Genomic DNA, 15,824 nt, shown 5'->3' with positions numbered 1-15,824 from the left:
CGGCGTTGTCAGCAACTGTCCAGCAAATCCTAATAATACCAAAGAAGACAAGTTTACTTCAAAGCAAAATTTTAATAAATATTATGAAACAACTTACCGGCAAGCGTTTTGGATTTGTCGGACGCACATCACTTGGGATTGGTCGGCTAAATGGACGTTGCCAAAATTGTAAGTCTGCACCACTCCAGTTCCTGAGGCACTCGTAAAATATTGAGTGCATCCCGCGGGAGCCAGATTGGGCGAGTTCATTTCATACTGGGTAACCTAAAATGACGTTTTTAATATGCACATGAATGTACCTATGTACATTTCAAACACCTTAGAAATGCAAGCTCTACCCTAATCTGAAAGGATCTCACGGTGGCTACCGAACCGAATTGAAATGACAAATCAATGTTAGATGATTCATCCACATCCAGCAGCACTGAAACGAAAGAAATCATTTTTCGTTCATTCATGCCGTTGAGAAGCATGACAAGGTGTATTAAGGGTCTCTCGATCTCAGAACATGTGACGCTAACGATTGGGTCTTTCGCTCAAGGGTGATCGGTCACATAATCCAGTGGTTCACAAGGTAAATCATACTGTAAGGCAAGTACAACTGGATTTACCCCTCACAAAACCTTTAAAAGACCTACTGTGCTGTCCAGTGTTTAAGCCGCATATTATGGGTGGTCTACCATGTGATCCACCCTGCACTTGGAAACGATCCAGGTTGCACTGGCCCACTGCAGCATTAGGAGTGCCCATAAAACTGGGCGAGCCGTTTAAGATTTTGGTCACCTCACTTGATACAAGGGATGGCCCCGCTATTTGGAAACGCTCAAAGTCAAGACGAATCTGGGAAAAGAAATCCGTGGAATATAAACATGAACGAGAGAATTTGACTTTACAGTGGAGCAAAAGTGTGGATAAGTAGCCCTATCGACCTGCACTATAAAATTTTAAATTTGTGAATCATTTCAAAATACTGGCCTCTTCTAGAAAAGAGTTCTTGAACATTGAGCAGTAATGCTAATGCCATTTTCGGTTTTTGATGATGTAGATAAATCTATTTCATCGAATTCCAGTGTTTTGGCAAGCCCCTAATGCTATATGGACAGGTGTTCAGCTAGGCTTTATTTCAAAACGATATATCCAGAACATCTTCTTTGCCTGTCCAAAAATAATACTTTAGAAAGCATGAAGATAGCTCAAAGACCCGTAACGTCATTCAGACAATGACAGTAAATCCTATCAAAATCACGCAACAATTTCATCTGAACCCTGAGGGTAAATTGAAAGCAAAAATGGCAAGACATTTGGGTCCCTAAAATATTTGCAAATGACTTTTAGCATTTTTGTAAACGAGAAAAGAAATTTTTAATCAAAATGTTATTTTATCACAATCAAAAAGTAATTGTAATTGAACAGGTCTCAAAATGAAATAATTGTAATTTTCGTTAATTACTTCATACCCATGTCTTTGTAATCGTAATCAATTTTAATTTAGAAAGTAATTGTCACAGGTCTACCTAATAGGAACTAAAAGTCAAGCAGTGATTGATAATAAAAAGTGCAAAAGATCGTATAGCTCGGGAGCCCGCTTAAGGGAAACCGAAAAGAAAAAAAAATGATTCCATTGGTAATCGACCGACTTGCGTCTATCAATTTTAAAATGTTATTCGTAGATTACAATTACTTGGCCTTCAAACCTCTATTCACAAAAGCGACAAATTCGGAAAAGGTACCAACAGAAGATTCGAATTCAAAATGTGCTGAACCTAACGATAGCAGACTTGGTGATTGTTTGATTGACAAATTATATCCATTACCTGACGGACATCAGTATTGGCCGGATTAATGCTGGCTGTGCATTCGCCCATTCCCGTTGGGACATTGGTGTCCGCAAACACTGTTATGTTCTCCGAAGACGTCTCTCCACATGACATAACCACTAAAAGGAAAATGTTTTGATGAAAACAAGTTGTTTTCTCCTTTTTTCACGGACTGTTTCAAACCGCTAAAGGGAATGTATATTCCAGTCCTAATGATATTTAAAGAACTGTAAAGAATCAACGAATTTTATTAGACGGACCAGGCTAGCCCTTTTATGTACTGTAGGGGTGACATTTAATGAAATTCAATGGCTTGCAAAAGTCTTACTTGACAACAAAGACTACGTATTCCTTACGAATATGAATGGAAATCATGCTAGATTTGACCCTGAAACCTGTTTTGGGACAAAGAATTCATGAGAAGGAGGGACCTAAAACGTATCCATGTGGAACGCCAGACTTGACATCACGTATGTGTAAGCAACCATTCAACTTCTGCCATTTTCTTTTCAAACGCTCTCTTCGATCCATTTCTCGTGAAGCATCTTCTACAAAAGTGTATTTCCACTCATGAAAAATAGCTTTAGATCAAACAAGCGTGTTTCAAAAAAAAAATTCTACCGAAATCAAAGCAGATTGTTCGTTAATGCATACTAACTGTCCATGATCTCGATCGAGATACCAAAAGACAATCAATCCATCAAACAATGATATCAAAATAAACGTTGTTAGGGCACTCAATAATTACTCACTGCGACAACACACTCCAAAGCCATTGGCACAAGTTCCAATTGAGACTCCATTTTTTGAGGTGCATTCATCTTCTGTGTAACAAGTTCCAGTCATACTTGCACTTCCGTTGCATTGAATATTGGCAAACCTGAAACCGCAATAGAGAACTTGAACTTACCTAAAAACACGAGGGTGAACCTAAAATCGGGATAGAAGTTTAATGGAATAGAATACTTACTGAACCACTTGAAACATTGAAACTACAAAAGAAGGAGAGTCCATTCAAAAGAGTCTACCTTATTTTGAAATCGTCGCAAAGAGTTACATTGCTTTGCTTGTCTCGGAGTTTTTGGCTTGGGAAGATCGTTTTTGACGTGGCCAACACTAAAGTTCAAAAGAAAAATGATAAGGCTTGCAGAGCAGATGACATTTTGAGACCACATCCTAAAACGGAATGTAAGCGTTGGATTGATTCAAATGCACTTGTGATAGACCTTTAGCCAACTGCAGCCAAATTCAAGTAACAGGCATGAATGGGCGACGTGAGCTTTTATGCTTCCATATTTGATATGCACGTACAGCAAGTCACAACAAGCACAGACACTCTTTTCTTTTACGATCCAAGTGCTACCACATACCATTTGTGTTTGAAAGATGAATTAAAATATTTTTTCAACATCTGATCTTGATGGCCAAGTTATAAAAACGGGGAGGGGGAGGGGGGGGCTGTATTTGATAGAAAGGTCAAAAAATCATTGTTCATACATATTAAAAGGATTGTAATGTCATTTTGACCACAATGGAAAAGGAGGCAAAAATCATCTGAATAAGCTTTTCAGTTCAAAAATCTACTGTTGTATCAATCTGTCTGCGACAAAAGATTTCAAACCAGATATTTTGCCTGATGTACTTCTCAGGTCAAGTCTAGTAATGGGATCAAATGAATTTGCAAAATCAATGTTGCCAGAACACGATTACAACTGACATGAAAGTGTCCACATTTGGTTCATTTCAATTGATTAATTTTATTCAAGGAAACATTTTCTTAAGAACCAACAATAGAGCATGTCAAGTGAAGGAAATTAAAGGAAAAATATGGTCTGGCACCCTGTTTTTGGTCAATTTGGGGAGGGAGAACTAAGACAAACATCACAGTCAACTCGTACTATCTGCCCATTGAATTTTCAACAATCGAGGGATTTTGAGTGAGCGGTGTTACATAACCCAACAAAATGAACATGTTTGGGGTTAATCGGTGAATACACTATCAAATTGGCTCAATGCCACAATGGTTTTTGCCTAGATAAGCATATCAAATGGAATAAATGTCAAAATTCAATGCATGCACAGTACAGTTTGGCTGGGCAGGTTGTCTTTGATTTTGCTCCATGGAATAACGTCAGTTGTTCAAGAACGCGTTCACTTGACAAGCCCTATAGGGAATAAGAATTGACGTTTTGATACCTTTTGGTAAGCATTTTCTTGAGCGTAGGGGCCCTTATTTCCATCGTCAAAAAGTCCAAAGGAAATGGGGAAGAAGTGAGTCAACTACTCGCAAGATGACCTGAACGCAATTTCTTTTCCGGGCATTATATGACTTGCATCACTATTTATCCATAAGCGTTTGACACAATTGGTAAATAACAACTCAAACATATTAATATCTAATGAAGAGGAATCGGCCAAATCGGCCCTATATTTGGTAGAGGCTAACTAACAAAGCGCCCTCTGAAGTGCAGGAAGTAAACCATAGTTCGTGTTGCGTGGGATGCGTAGTATTTTCCTCGGGTTCTGAATGAGAATATTTCACCATGAACTGGGCTACTGATGAAATCAAAATAAGAATCATGGGAGGTGGCGACTTGAAAAGGTTCCCACCGTCTCATTAGTAGTACTGATGAGATCCAATAAAAAAATCACGGAAGGTTGCGACTAGGGCTACCAATTTACATTTTCAGTGGCAGATGGCATTACTAGCGGAACATCGCAAACCCGTTAGTTATAGTCACAAAAAGTAACCCTGATTTTTCTTCGTTTAAACCAGGGTTGCTTTTTTGGCCAAAGCTAACCTTTTACCTTACGATGGACACAGTGGTGCTTTGACTTTCCTAGCTTTCTGGCAATCCTGATTTTGAAAATTTATTTTATCCCATCACTAAATTGGGCACGAAATTGAGAAATGAGATTGGTTACATTTCAAGGAACTTTAGTAAGGTTGAGTGATCTATTTTGGAAGAAGGGAAAGAACGAAAACGGCCATGAGGGCGGGGAAATATTCAAAATGAGATGACAGGCAACTGGCATTAGCAGCAGAAACTGGAAGTTAATTTGTCACATTATTTTTAGGTTCAATAATTATCTTGGTCGACAGGGTTAACGATAGCGAATGTACCTGACTGAGTTTTGACCTGTTTGGGACAACCATAGATTTACAAGGGCCCTTATTTGCAACGTCACACGGCCCAAAGAAAACGGGAAGAGGCACCGTAGATTGCTACATAAACTGCTCTTGCCTTACCTTGAACCCAATTTCTTTTCTGGACATTTTGTGAACCGAGGCACTAATTGAATATAAGATTTTGATAGAATTAGTCAAAAACAACACAAAGGCATTATAATTCAATAACAAGAAATTGGCCCTATCGGCCCTTTATCTGGTAGAGGCTGAATGACAAAGCGCCCTCTGGAGTGCAGAACGTAAAACATATTTCGTGCTGCGGAAGGGGGCTAGAGTACTGATGTGAACAATCTACCCTTGCAATCCAGTACTGCTGAGATTGGTGACAGATTGATTTTTCGGGGTCAGAAATAGGCAATCTGGGACCATTGGTACTTTCTAGACGTTCGATGCATGACGACCGACAGCTCGCTTGGAAATAAGTGCAATGAACCGGTTTGTAATCAATCCCCAAGAGACCTTTCATTGTCCTATTTAGCCGATCGAATACTAATGTGATCAATTTGCCTGCGATGCATGCTTTCAAACCAGTACTTCCAAGTTTGATCCAAGCTGGATTTTTAAGGTCCAGGGAACGTACATTTTCTGATCAAAAAAATCCACCTTGGATCAAACTTGGCAGTACTGGCTTAAAAGTTTGAGACGCAGGCACATGATCACATCAGTACAATCAAGTGTGGTCGGTCGTCCGACATCCAAAGTCTAGAAATTTCATATCAGATCAATGTGAGACTAAAAGGCTGACCAAATATATCAAATCTAGTTAATGGTGGATCAGATATAATATCGGTTCAAAATTTAGATTACACATCTTCCAATGTGACCTCCAGGTATTGCAATCCCAGTAGCGTCGAGGAAAAGCGTGAAAAGGAATATCCTAAGGCCTCATTCAAATCTTGAGTATTTTAATGAGGTCAATTCTCCCCAAAGACAAAATAGTACGTACAATACTTCGTTCCAAAGGGATTAAAGTGTAAATGTTACAGAGTGCAAATAAGAGACAAAGCAGCAGTAGATATTAAGAATAATTGGAGACACATCAAAGCCAAAAATAACCCATAATGTTGAAGCTATTAAATCTGACCGCTTAAGATAGTTGTTGAGAAGGCCCCATGAAGGGTTGAAAATAACTCATTCATTGTTCAGTTAGAAAAGCTTTTGATGTACCCTAGCAAACTATGGCACAGATAACAAAGATTAAACCCAAATTTTCGTGTCACACTTGACCCTATACAAGTTTGGCAGACTGGTTTTAGGCTGTCGAGATAACTCATCTAGAGGCAAAAATATTTCTTGACTTTTAGCTCAACACATAAAAACCTATCCAAAGCGGAATAATGGAGAAAAAAAGTTGAACGTTGATAAATGTAAGCCTTGGCGTGAGGTAAAAAGCAACTTCATTTATTATGCCAAGCCCGAAGATTGAACTTTCTGCTGGCGTCCGTCCGTTTTGACGGGATGGAAAATCCAAAGATGAATGATGATCTCTGCAAATATTTTCAGCAGTATTACCTTACCATGCCTCCAAAACTCCAGGGAGCCTGGCCACATCAAGACTCATTTCACTCCAACAATGACTTCAAGCTTTGAAGCCAGAGTCGAACAAAAAGCACATCCGAACAAAGATTGGACTGATTTTTTCATCCATATTATTCATTGCCAATACTTTTTTGCGTTGTCTTGAAACGAGCAACACGATATGCATTGCAGTTATAAACTGAGTAGGCTCGTGATGATAAATAGCATTCCTCGCCGTTGAGATGGTTACTAATTAAAAGCCGTCATGTTTTTGGGTTGCCTGGAGTGCGTTCATATTTGATATTAGGAGAATATCTGAAGCTCCGCTTGTTTAAATAGGTTGTTTGCATGGATCGTTTGCGTGCGTTCTATGTTGTTGTGCATTAGAATAATAAAATGTAAATGCAAAGATATTTTATTTGGATTCGTCAATGTGTACCCCGAATTCAAAGTCGTTTCCTTTGATTGTTAGAAGTAGAATGCTTATTTTGGACTTTGAATTGAAATATTAACAATAGCAAAATTGTCACCAGCAGCACTGCATGCTGGAAAAGGAGCAGAATTGAACGCTGGTGCAATTGTCAAGCTGCAAATATCAAATAAAAAGTAAAATTCCGTTGTTCCTCATCACATTATTCTCTCCTAAACGATTACATTTCAAGAAATGACCATCTAAAAGAAATTGGCAGATGTTTATGGAACTAAAACTAAGTTCATTTGCGAGTCAAGTACATTCAACCCATCTAAATATGATCAAGTTGCCAAGCAAAAAGATGCTGAACCCATTCGAGAATATCACACAATGCGACTTGCCTCTTTGGCAAAGTAACAAATGCATGTGATGCCAAATACGATGCATTAAAAAGCTTTGAAGGAGATCAATCCATTACCTCCGAATTCACTATAGGCCCCATGAAGAACGGCCCCTTTACGCGGACTTTTTAATTGCATTTTAGTTTTCCTACAGCGTGTCTCAGATTAGCAAGCAATTGCTACAAACGGGTGTGCTCAAAATTCAAATTCAAATTGGAGAGAGGATGCTCACTTAGAGGACACCATTTCTCAAGCTCAAGATTCACCACATGTTTAAAGGGGACCTGTCTTGCATTTACGATTGACCCTGTCGATCGCTGACAAAGACAAATCGATGTCCGATCGAGATAATGTATTAAACGTCTGGTGGACTTCTAATCTTCAATCATTCACGTAGACACTTGGTTTGAGTACAAGAAGTGCATCGCATGTCTGGTTTAGGGGCCTACTGACGCCCTTGGCCGTGTTGGTTTGGCCTCGACCATTTCTTTTTTGACTCAAGATTAAAGATAAGGAGCACTCCATCAGCTCAGAGATCGTGGTTATCATTGGTAGCAATGTCTGATTTGCAAAGTATCATGGGCCTGAGTTCAAGGCACCAAGATGAAGTTACCTGGAAGGGGGTGGCAAGTCCATTCGAACCTTTGGAGGCTTCCCATCAAGTTCTCACTTCACGATGCAGTTTGGAACTTGTATGTTTTTGGCTGTAATTTCTTGTATACTAGTCAGTGGACAGAACTTGAGTAAGTCTTCGAGGGATGGAAAACGTAAGTGACCATATTGAAAAAGTACTCCATATGCCAAAGTAATCAACAATATACCATAATATTTTAGTGTTCTCTTTGTTTAATGTGGTCACATTTGAAAACGGTCCTTGTATAGGGACACAACCGGCAGGAGGGTAAGACTGAATTTTTGACATTATTTCTTAAGGACATTTTTACTTTACTTTGGAGGGTTCATTGTTAGCTGAAAGAGTGATTTTATTGAATGCTTTAAAGAAGAAGCCATTCTCTTAATTGGCCTTACTATTGTTTGCAAAATATCAGGTAGAACACTTGTTTGCCCAAAGCAGTTGACGCTGTAATTAAGAACCAATGCGTTGGTGTTTTCTGTAACAAAATCAAGACGTAGAATCAAGACGTTTTTGCTCAAAACAAATAGACATATAGGGTTGCTTGCCCTCTTTACTTTCTTGCCTTTGCCTCCAAGAACATTTGAAATCAAATATTTAATCTTGATATTTATGATTCAGTAAAATAAAGCACTCAAACAATGTACATTTACCCTTTTCCAACTTTTGATCTGTCATAATTTTGGTTTTGGTTGTGTTTGACCAAGTAAACAGAGTAAATACTCTTTGCATTTTACGCCTTTTCCGCAGCATGTTTAAGTGCATTATAATGTCAATTTTATTAACATTTTGTGGGGGAAGCCTTACTTTTTCGTATATATTACTAAGTATTTTGACTGTTAAAGTAAAATATTGGAATGATAGCTAATATAAAGAGGGTAAAGTATTTAACAAAGTGGGCCAAATATTCATGAACGAGTTTACATAATAAGTCAAAACCCAACTTTTTTTTCCAAATGATTGACAAGAAGGTACATTTTTGAGTTGAGCCAAAGTTATGTTACATTGTAACCAACCTGATTTACATGAGTTCTGAAACATATATTTAGAATATTGGACGTTTTTTTTCTTCTTTTGGAAAGACGTCTTTTTGGCATTGAAAGGAAAATGAAATTGTGATTTCATTCCCAATTGATAGCTTGACCATATTTCCTTTTTTTCCAAAAGAAAGGTTTTCGTATATCTTATTTACATTTCCCTTACAAACACTCAGGGAGGAATTAATGATGTACCCAGCCCACAAGTAGACTTGACAGGTTAACAAATTCAAAGTTATTCAAGGATACAACAAATCCAGTGTTATAGGCAGAGCTGAAATTCCCAAGCCAAAAGATCTCGTTTTTTACTCATGAATATGAAAATGCAACATATTTAGAACATTAATGCCAGACTTCAAAACTCGTGTTCATTGGTGAAACCTGTTGAAAATTTGTTCAAAAATCAACTTTATTTTAAAACATGACCTACAAGGGCAAAATATCCTAAATGAACATTTTATCATTCAATTAAGACTTCAGAGTCGTCACCAAAGATTTAGGTATCATTCTTGAATTCCCAATTTCAGCCAAGACAATGAAGTTCCCTGTGAATTTACCTCAATCCAAAATCAATCTTTAATCATGATTACATTTACATAATTCATTTTCACCCCCAAACTTTATATAGAGGACCGTACAACAATATCATAACTAGAGAACGGATTTGAAATTGATTTGCTCGTTAATCATAAATGAAAGTGGGTTTCTTTCAAATGAGTAACTGCAATTCCTATGTGCCGATGATCTGAATTGTCTAAGGAGGAAAACCGGTTTTGAAAAATTCTCAGGATTTTCTGCTCAACGTGCAAATCAATATCAAATCCGACCACTAATCATGAACCAGTTTACGAGTGCCCTCCAAAATAATGGCAAACACACAAATACCGTTTACGTTGTTTCAGAATGGGGACATGCCGTACCAACACGGAATGTGCTATTCTCGTTGGAGGAGTTTCCATTGGATCATGTGCCTCAGGGTAAATATAACTATATACATTTTCTACGGCTCTAACAGAGTTCACAGAAATGAAATCATACTCGCCGGTTAATGTTCCATTTTCAAATCCTCTTTCCATTCTTTCCTTTATGATCAAGGAGAATGTAATGGTGTGGATTATGCTTATAAAACTAGCAAAATGGACCTCAAAGATCAAGATCATGATTAACCCTTTTAATCTTTGTTTTAGTTTTGGCATATGTTGTATGTGCTTGCTAAGTTCTTCTACTGGCGGAATTGTAACCGAAAACAGCACCATGTTGCAGTCGCCATTGGCACGAGCCGGAGTAACGGACGGAATGACGATTCCTTTTCAAGTCAATCGACCCAGTTCAGGTTTGTCAAAGTAAAAACGGAATTGACTTGGATGTTAATGCTTCGTTATTTTCTGCTCTATAGATATGATAAATTTGGTGACTTTAGAATTACGCCATCCGGTTCATGTTGCTAACCAATGGGGACGTTTAGGCAACCTTTGGCAGGTTCGCTTGTTTGCTGGTACCAGAGTCAGTGATGCAAGTTAGTGGCTTCAAACACGTTTTTGTGAAGCTGACCCTTCTTTCACATGGCTATNCTTCAAACACGTTTTTGTGAAGCTGACCCTTCTTTCACATGGCTATTTGAGGAGAGGTCAGCTGCGTTAAAACTAGTTTGAAACTGGCTTTGACAGGCACGCTTGTTTGCTGGTACCGCGAGCTTGCCTAAATGTGCGAATACGCCATGTGAAGCAAAGAAAATTCTAGAAGAAAGAAAGTCCATGATGTCCTTTCTCCTAGTCAGCATGGGTTCCGAGCGCATTTTAGCACGGTTACCCAACTGATTGAATATATAGAACATATTATTGAGGAACTCGAGAGACTTGAGTCAGTTGATGATGTCAATCTTGATTTTGCCAAGGCATTTCATAATGAAGATCATGGCCTTTTCTGATTAGACTTCATAACATTGAGATCCAAGGCAAGGTTCTCAATTGGATAAGAAGCTTCATTCAAGATAGGAGGCAAATTGTTAAGGTCGAGGGATCCCTTTGTGAAATACAATAATTTTTAAAATATTCGTTTCCCCCCTTCAAAAGCTTAGAGTTACTGCCAGTCTCACTTCTTTTGCTGACAACACCAAGTTAGTTAATGGTAGGAATGGCGAAAATTCCACAAGACTAGCAAAGGACCTAAGTCTCATTTATGAAAGATTTTGGTGTATTCCTCCAAAATAATGGAAAGTTCAATGAGCATATCCAGTTGAAGGTGGTAAAAGCTTTTCAAATGTGTGGTTGGATATATGGCACGTTTAAGTCCAGAGATAGTATCACGACGCTAACACTGTACAAGTCGATTGTCCAGCCACATCTTGCATATGCTTCACCCATTTGGGCTCCAATGAGTTCAGCAGGTTTGCAAAAGGTCAAACAAGTCCAAAGATGTTTCACTAAGAACATCACAGGAATGAGAGAGCTCTCGTAATGGGAAAGACTAAAAGTTGGGACTGTACACTGTTCAGAGAGGGTACAAAAGATATCTGATACTGTACGTCTTCAAAAGCATCCATGAGCTTTGTCCCAACCCAGGATTTAGGGTCAATGCTAGTGACTGTAGAGGTTTAGTGGATGTTTTGAGGGCACTTTCAAGCCCTCGAGAATCCAGGCTAGTTCGAACAATGAAGTCCACTTCTCTTCTTTCTCAGGCTCCTTCATTGTTTAATTTACTTCCTTCTGATACTCGTAGGGAATACGTAGTAGGCCTTGTTGATCCGGTAGCATCTTTCAAGTCAGACTTGGACAATTTTATAGATAGCATTCCAGATCAACCCTACATTCAAGGACTAGCTCGGTTGGCCAACTCCAATTCTATGGTAGATCAAATATCATATAAAGATTGAAAGATAATAAATAGACGAACTATAACCTTTCATTTTAATAGTACTGGGGATTGCATTCCCTGTAGCGGTTAGAAAATCCCGTGAAAAACCAAACAAAAAAAGATAGGTATTGGGGCAACAATGATTTTCAGCATTTTCCGGACGGATAAATAAGGCATTCACGGAAGCCAACCTGTACACGTACTCGCTCTTGAATCAATTTGAATTTTCAACCATCAAGTGAGCTAAGCTACAAAAGTCACAAGTATATCATTTTTTTGTGTAGTTCTGTCTTTGTACTAAACTCTACGTTCAATTTCAAAATACTGTTTGCTTCAACAAGCCGGGAAACTGAATTAAATGGCAAATTCGGCCCATCCCCAGATGGTTGGCTGTGATGATTGCCTTCCTCATAATGCGGAACATCAGGGTTGCCGCGCTTAATTTTTCTTGGATTTGCTTCACTTAACATGCCCTATTCTTCCATTTTCGGTTTTAGACGTGTGCTTTTTGCGATTGGATTTGGAATCTTTTGTCATCATGGGTCCTGCGGATACAATGGAGACCGAGGGTGGTGTATGTGTAGACACCTTTACCGCTACATCTGTGAGTCCTTTTTCTGCTCACTCTACATGGCAGCGATGGGGAAATTCGAGATTGCTCGAATTTCTGCCACTTTCTGGCACAAGTGGCAGAAAAGGGCAGAAAGTGGCAATAAGTGGCAAAAAATGTCGGAAATTGTTATAAGGTGGTCAAAAATGGCAGCCAGTGGTTAGGATGGCTTATCTTGATTCCAAAAGATGTCAAAGACAAAAAAGATCAAATAGGTTGGAAAAGATTTTCAAGTGTCCTTTACTAAAAAGCATTTTAGTATAGCATAGGCTGAAATGCAAAGTGTTTCTCAAATGTAATTCGAGCATAATTTTTATACTTTTTGATGTCTTGATTGGATTGATAACTGTATGTATCCATAAACCATTGGTAGTACCCAAGGCCTAGCCGCAACAATTACAGTTCTCTTCAAAGTCATTAAAAATGGGTATTGAATACGTTATTGCTTTATCAAATGTAATTTTCGCTATTTTGACTCAAAAACATTTAGTTCAATGGCAACCTTGACTCAAATCGATTTCGGTGGCAAAATTCAAACTCCATCACACCCCAATAACGTTTAGTGGTTGTATCTTACATTCGATGCAAAATACCCATGTCAAAAATACATATAGGTAGGCTTGAAAATTAACGGAAGTGATCGTAAATACTAGAAAAAGATAATTTAGAATGATAAAAAAGATTTCTATTTTTTGCCATTTTCTGCCACTGATTTTTGACCAATTTCTGCCATTTTGTGCCACCATTTTTTGCCAGGTGGTAGAAAATGGCTTTTAATGATTTCTCATCCCTGTTACATGGTTATTTTACATTGCTATCCTTTGTAGAAATCGGGACCGATAACAATTTGTGGCACAAATTCTGGACAACATAGTAAGACATAAGTCCACATTGGACAATTCGTCCAGTGGTTGTGAATAGTTTTAATTTTAGTTTTTGTGGACTTTGGATCAAACACCCAATCTACGCTCACATTTTCATTCGGAACCACTCCTGGAGGAACCATGGCAATGAGAGAGTGGAGAATCAGAGTGGATCAAATTTCATGCCTAGCAATGAACACGTAAGATGAAAGCGCATTTAATCACACTAACAAAAGCGTATTTTTACCTTTTTGTTCAGGTAACAACACTTTTGCCCGGATTTGAAATCAGTATGTAGCAAGTGTAGCCGAGTGATCCAAGGGGTAATAACCTAGTTTCGAAATGTCATGAAGTTGTATATTGTGTGGTTTAAGATGATGTATTCTAACAAACAAGTCGACAACATTCAGATGATATTCTCGTGGCTTCTACTTGGGGAGGAGCATGTGTCAACATGTGCCGTTCGTCGATAAGGGTGGCCACAATGGTTGATAATACGCCAAGACTTGCCATCATCATTTCCAACGAAATAATACTATCAAAAGTAGTTTTCAAGTCTTTGGTGACCAACTCAAAAAAGTCGCGTTTTCTTAATCTGCCGTTAGGCTTTTAACCTCTTTTTTATGAAAAAGATGATTTAAAGTCGTTGGTATGCTATAAGTACATACAATATATTTCTCTGTTATTCCTATTTGAATGTCAAAAGTGTTTGTAATTCTATCTTTTTGTGTTTAAAAGGTCTCTCAGAAGAATTGTGATGTATATCTGGGGTTAAAATGGATTAGCAATAAGTTGTTCAGCGAAAAATGCCTCGTTCAAGTCAGCCCTTTTAGAGCACATTCTCGAACTATACGTTTGTTGGTCCGCAACAAGGGGAGGCTGAGGAGAATAAAAAAGGACTATCATCAATTTGCCATGGACTCATGGTTACAACAAAAGCAAGATGATTCTCCGCCAACACTTGAAATATATCAAAGGATATCTTGCCAACAAACAATTTATATTTAAATTATGGTCGTGATGTACGAGTACCAAGTGCTCCAAAATTAATGTGCCTTTTTGTCGCCTTTTTAAGGCACAAGTCTCTTATTTTCCAATGTTTGAAAGTGACAAACAATTGTTCAGTTTCCCTTAGTCTTCGTTTTCTTGTTAATCCTTCCAATTAAGTTTCGTTCAGATTCAATGCCCGAGCTTAAAAAGACTAAAATTCCAGGTAAGACCGGCTTTGGGGACAAGATGGGGCTTTTGAAGTTGCTGCTATGGTCGTGCTAGGAATCTATGAAAAGTTTGCAGGTAAAAGAGTGATACGTGCCGATTGGGCACGTTTAGGCGGCTGGGACCAGTTTAATTCGTTACTTGTTCTTTTTGCCCTTTATCACTTAATCATGAATGTCCTAGTTTTAGATCAAAATATAAACTCTTTAGCACACTTTGCATTCACCATTGACCAAATCCCCGCATTTCAAGTTTTGTTTAATCTACTGGCCTGATTGTTGCTGGCCGGTGCTATTTCCAGCAACATAGGTAAACTCAATTTGATAATCTACTCCGTCAATCTAACTGGTTCTTAACGCTCAAAACTTTTCAAGCAAGTAATTTGTACTTCTTGGAATGAAATGTGTGCCAAAGACTGTTTTCTTTGATTTAAAACTATGACATCCATGATTAAGACCATGGTAGTGCTAAAACAGAAAAATAAAAATAAAAAACTCTAAAAAGCTTAAGCTACTCCAAGCCGCCTAAGAGTGTCCGAACGGCCCTTTGACACTATTTCATCACCCCACGGTCAGATAAAAAAGGAATCACCTAACCTATCAAGGTCATTTCTCATTGATTCCCAACAAATGCAAAACTAAGGGGTTCAGTTCTCTTTGTGCAAGGGTTGAGTTAAAATTACAATCTATCTATCCAAAAAGGCAAACGTTCCTCGGCCATAATCTTATATTGAATGTTGCATCTCTACTCACGGACAGTTAAAAACGTAACCTCCTACCAAGCCCTCTACCCAGACCCTATTCCCAGTACCTAGGGGACGTAAGAAATAGTGGAATCACTTAACCTTTCAAAATCGTCGCCCAATTAAAAAATTCAATGAAGTTATTGCTCTTGAAAACAATTGGATAGCAATTATAATTTTTCACATTTTAAAAGTGGCTCATGTTTGTCAGCTGAGGCTCTCAGGGACGCAAATTAACTAAGAGATCACCACTATGGCCTTTTCTGATTGTTCCTTTGAGCTCAAGATGGTCGATCAGCTCCGATTGGTTATTTCCATTTGGGCAACTTCGTAAGCAAGTAAAAACTTTTCCGCCACGGTAAGTGAAAATGCCCGCTATTTTTTCGTATATTCTCGCATCCCTAGTTACTTACTTCCCCCTGGGAGAATGTTGAGTAGGTGAAAAAGGTCTTGGGGGGAAAGATGAATGAATCAGGCGACCAATTGTTCTTTTGCAGGTAGCAACAAGCATTACGGGGCATTTGTGGGAAAG

The 15,824-nt window shown here is 38.4% G+C and overlaps 2 protein-coding genes across 3 annotated transcripts in view; one reads left to right on the top strand and one right to left on the bottom strand.

The window, feature by feature from the left end:
* The window catches only part of LOC131891509 (uncharacterized), a gene marked incomplete in the record, with an annotated part of 7,550 nt that extends 669 nt beyond the window's left edge, over positions 1-6,881 (bottom strand). Inside the window, 9 exon segments of the mRNA XM_059241113.1 lie at positions 8-29; positions 98-264; positions 339-424; positions 639-840; positions 1,815-1,936; positions 2,570-2,697; positions 2,788-2,809; positions 2,875-2,933; positions 6,525-6,881. Coding sequence (XP_059097096.1) covers positions 8-29; positions 98-264; positions 339-424; positions 639-840; positions 1,815-1,936; positions 2,570-2,697; positions 2,788-2,809; positions 2,875-2,933; positions 6,525-6,568 — 852 coding nt within the window.
* Positions 6,882-7,274: 393 nt separating this feature from the next.
* Positions 7,275-15,824, top strand: part of LOC131891508 (uncharacterized) — a 16,119-nt gene continuing 7,569 nt past the window's right edge. For both annotated transcript variants that reach the window (XM_059241112.1, XM_059241111.1), the window contains exons 1-7: positions 7,275-8,105; positions 8,173-8,239; positions 9,912-9,986; positions 10,197-10,342; positions 12,360-12,466; positions 13,300-13,345; positions 13,406-13,535. In XM_059241112.1, the coding sequence (XP_059097095.1) occupies positions 8,015-8,105; positions 8,173-8,239; positions 9,912-9,986; positions 10,197-10,342; positions 12,360-12,466; positions 13,300-13,345; positions 13,406-13,535 (662 nt within the window). In that variant the 5' untranslated portion in view covers positions 7,275-8,014. The remainder of the gene's footprint in view (positions 8,106-8,172; positions 8,240-9,911; positions 9,987-10,196; positions 10,343-12,359; positions 12,467-13,299; positions 13,346-13,405; positions 13,536-15,824) is intronic.

Source organism: Tigriopus californicus, chromosome 12 (assembly GCF_007210705.1).
Source record: "Tigriopus californicus strain San Diego chromosome 12, Tcal_SD_v2.1, whole genome shotgun sequence".
In the NCBI taxonomy this organism is placed as follows: Eukaryota; Metazoa; Arthropoda; class Copepoda; order Harpacticoida; family Harpacticidae; genus Tigriopus; species Tigriopus californicus.
This window is presented reverse-complemented; position numbering and strand designations above follow the sequence as displayed.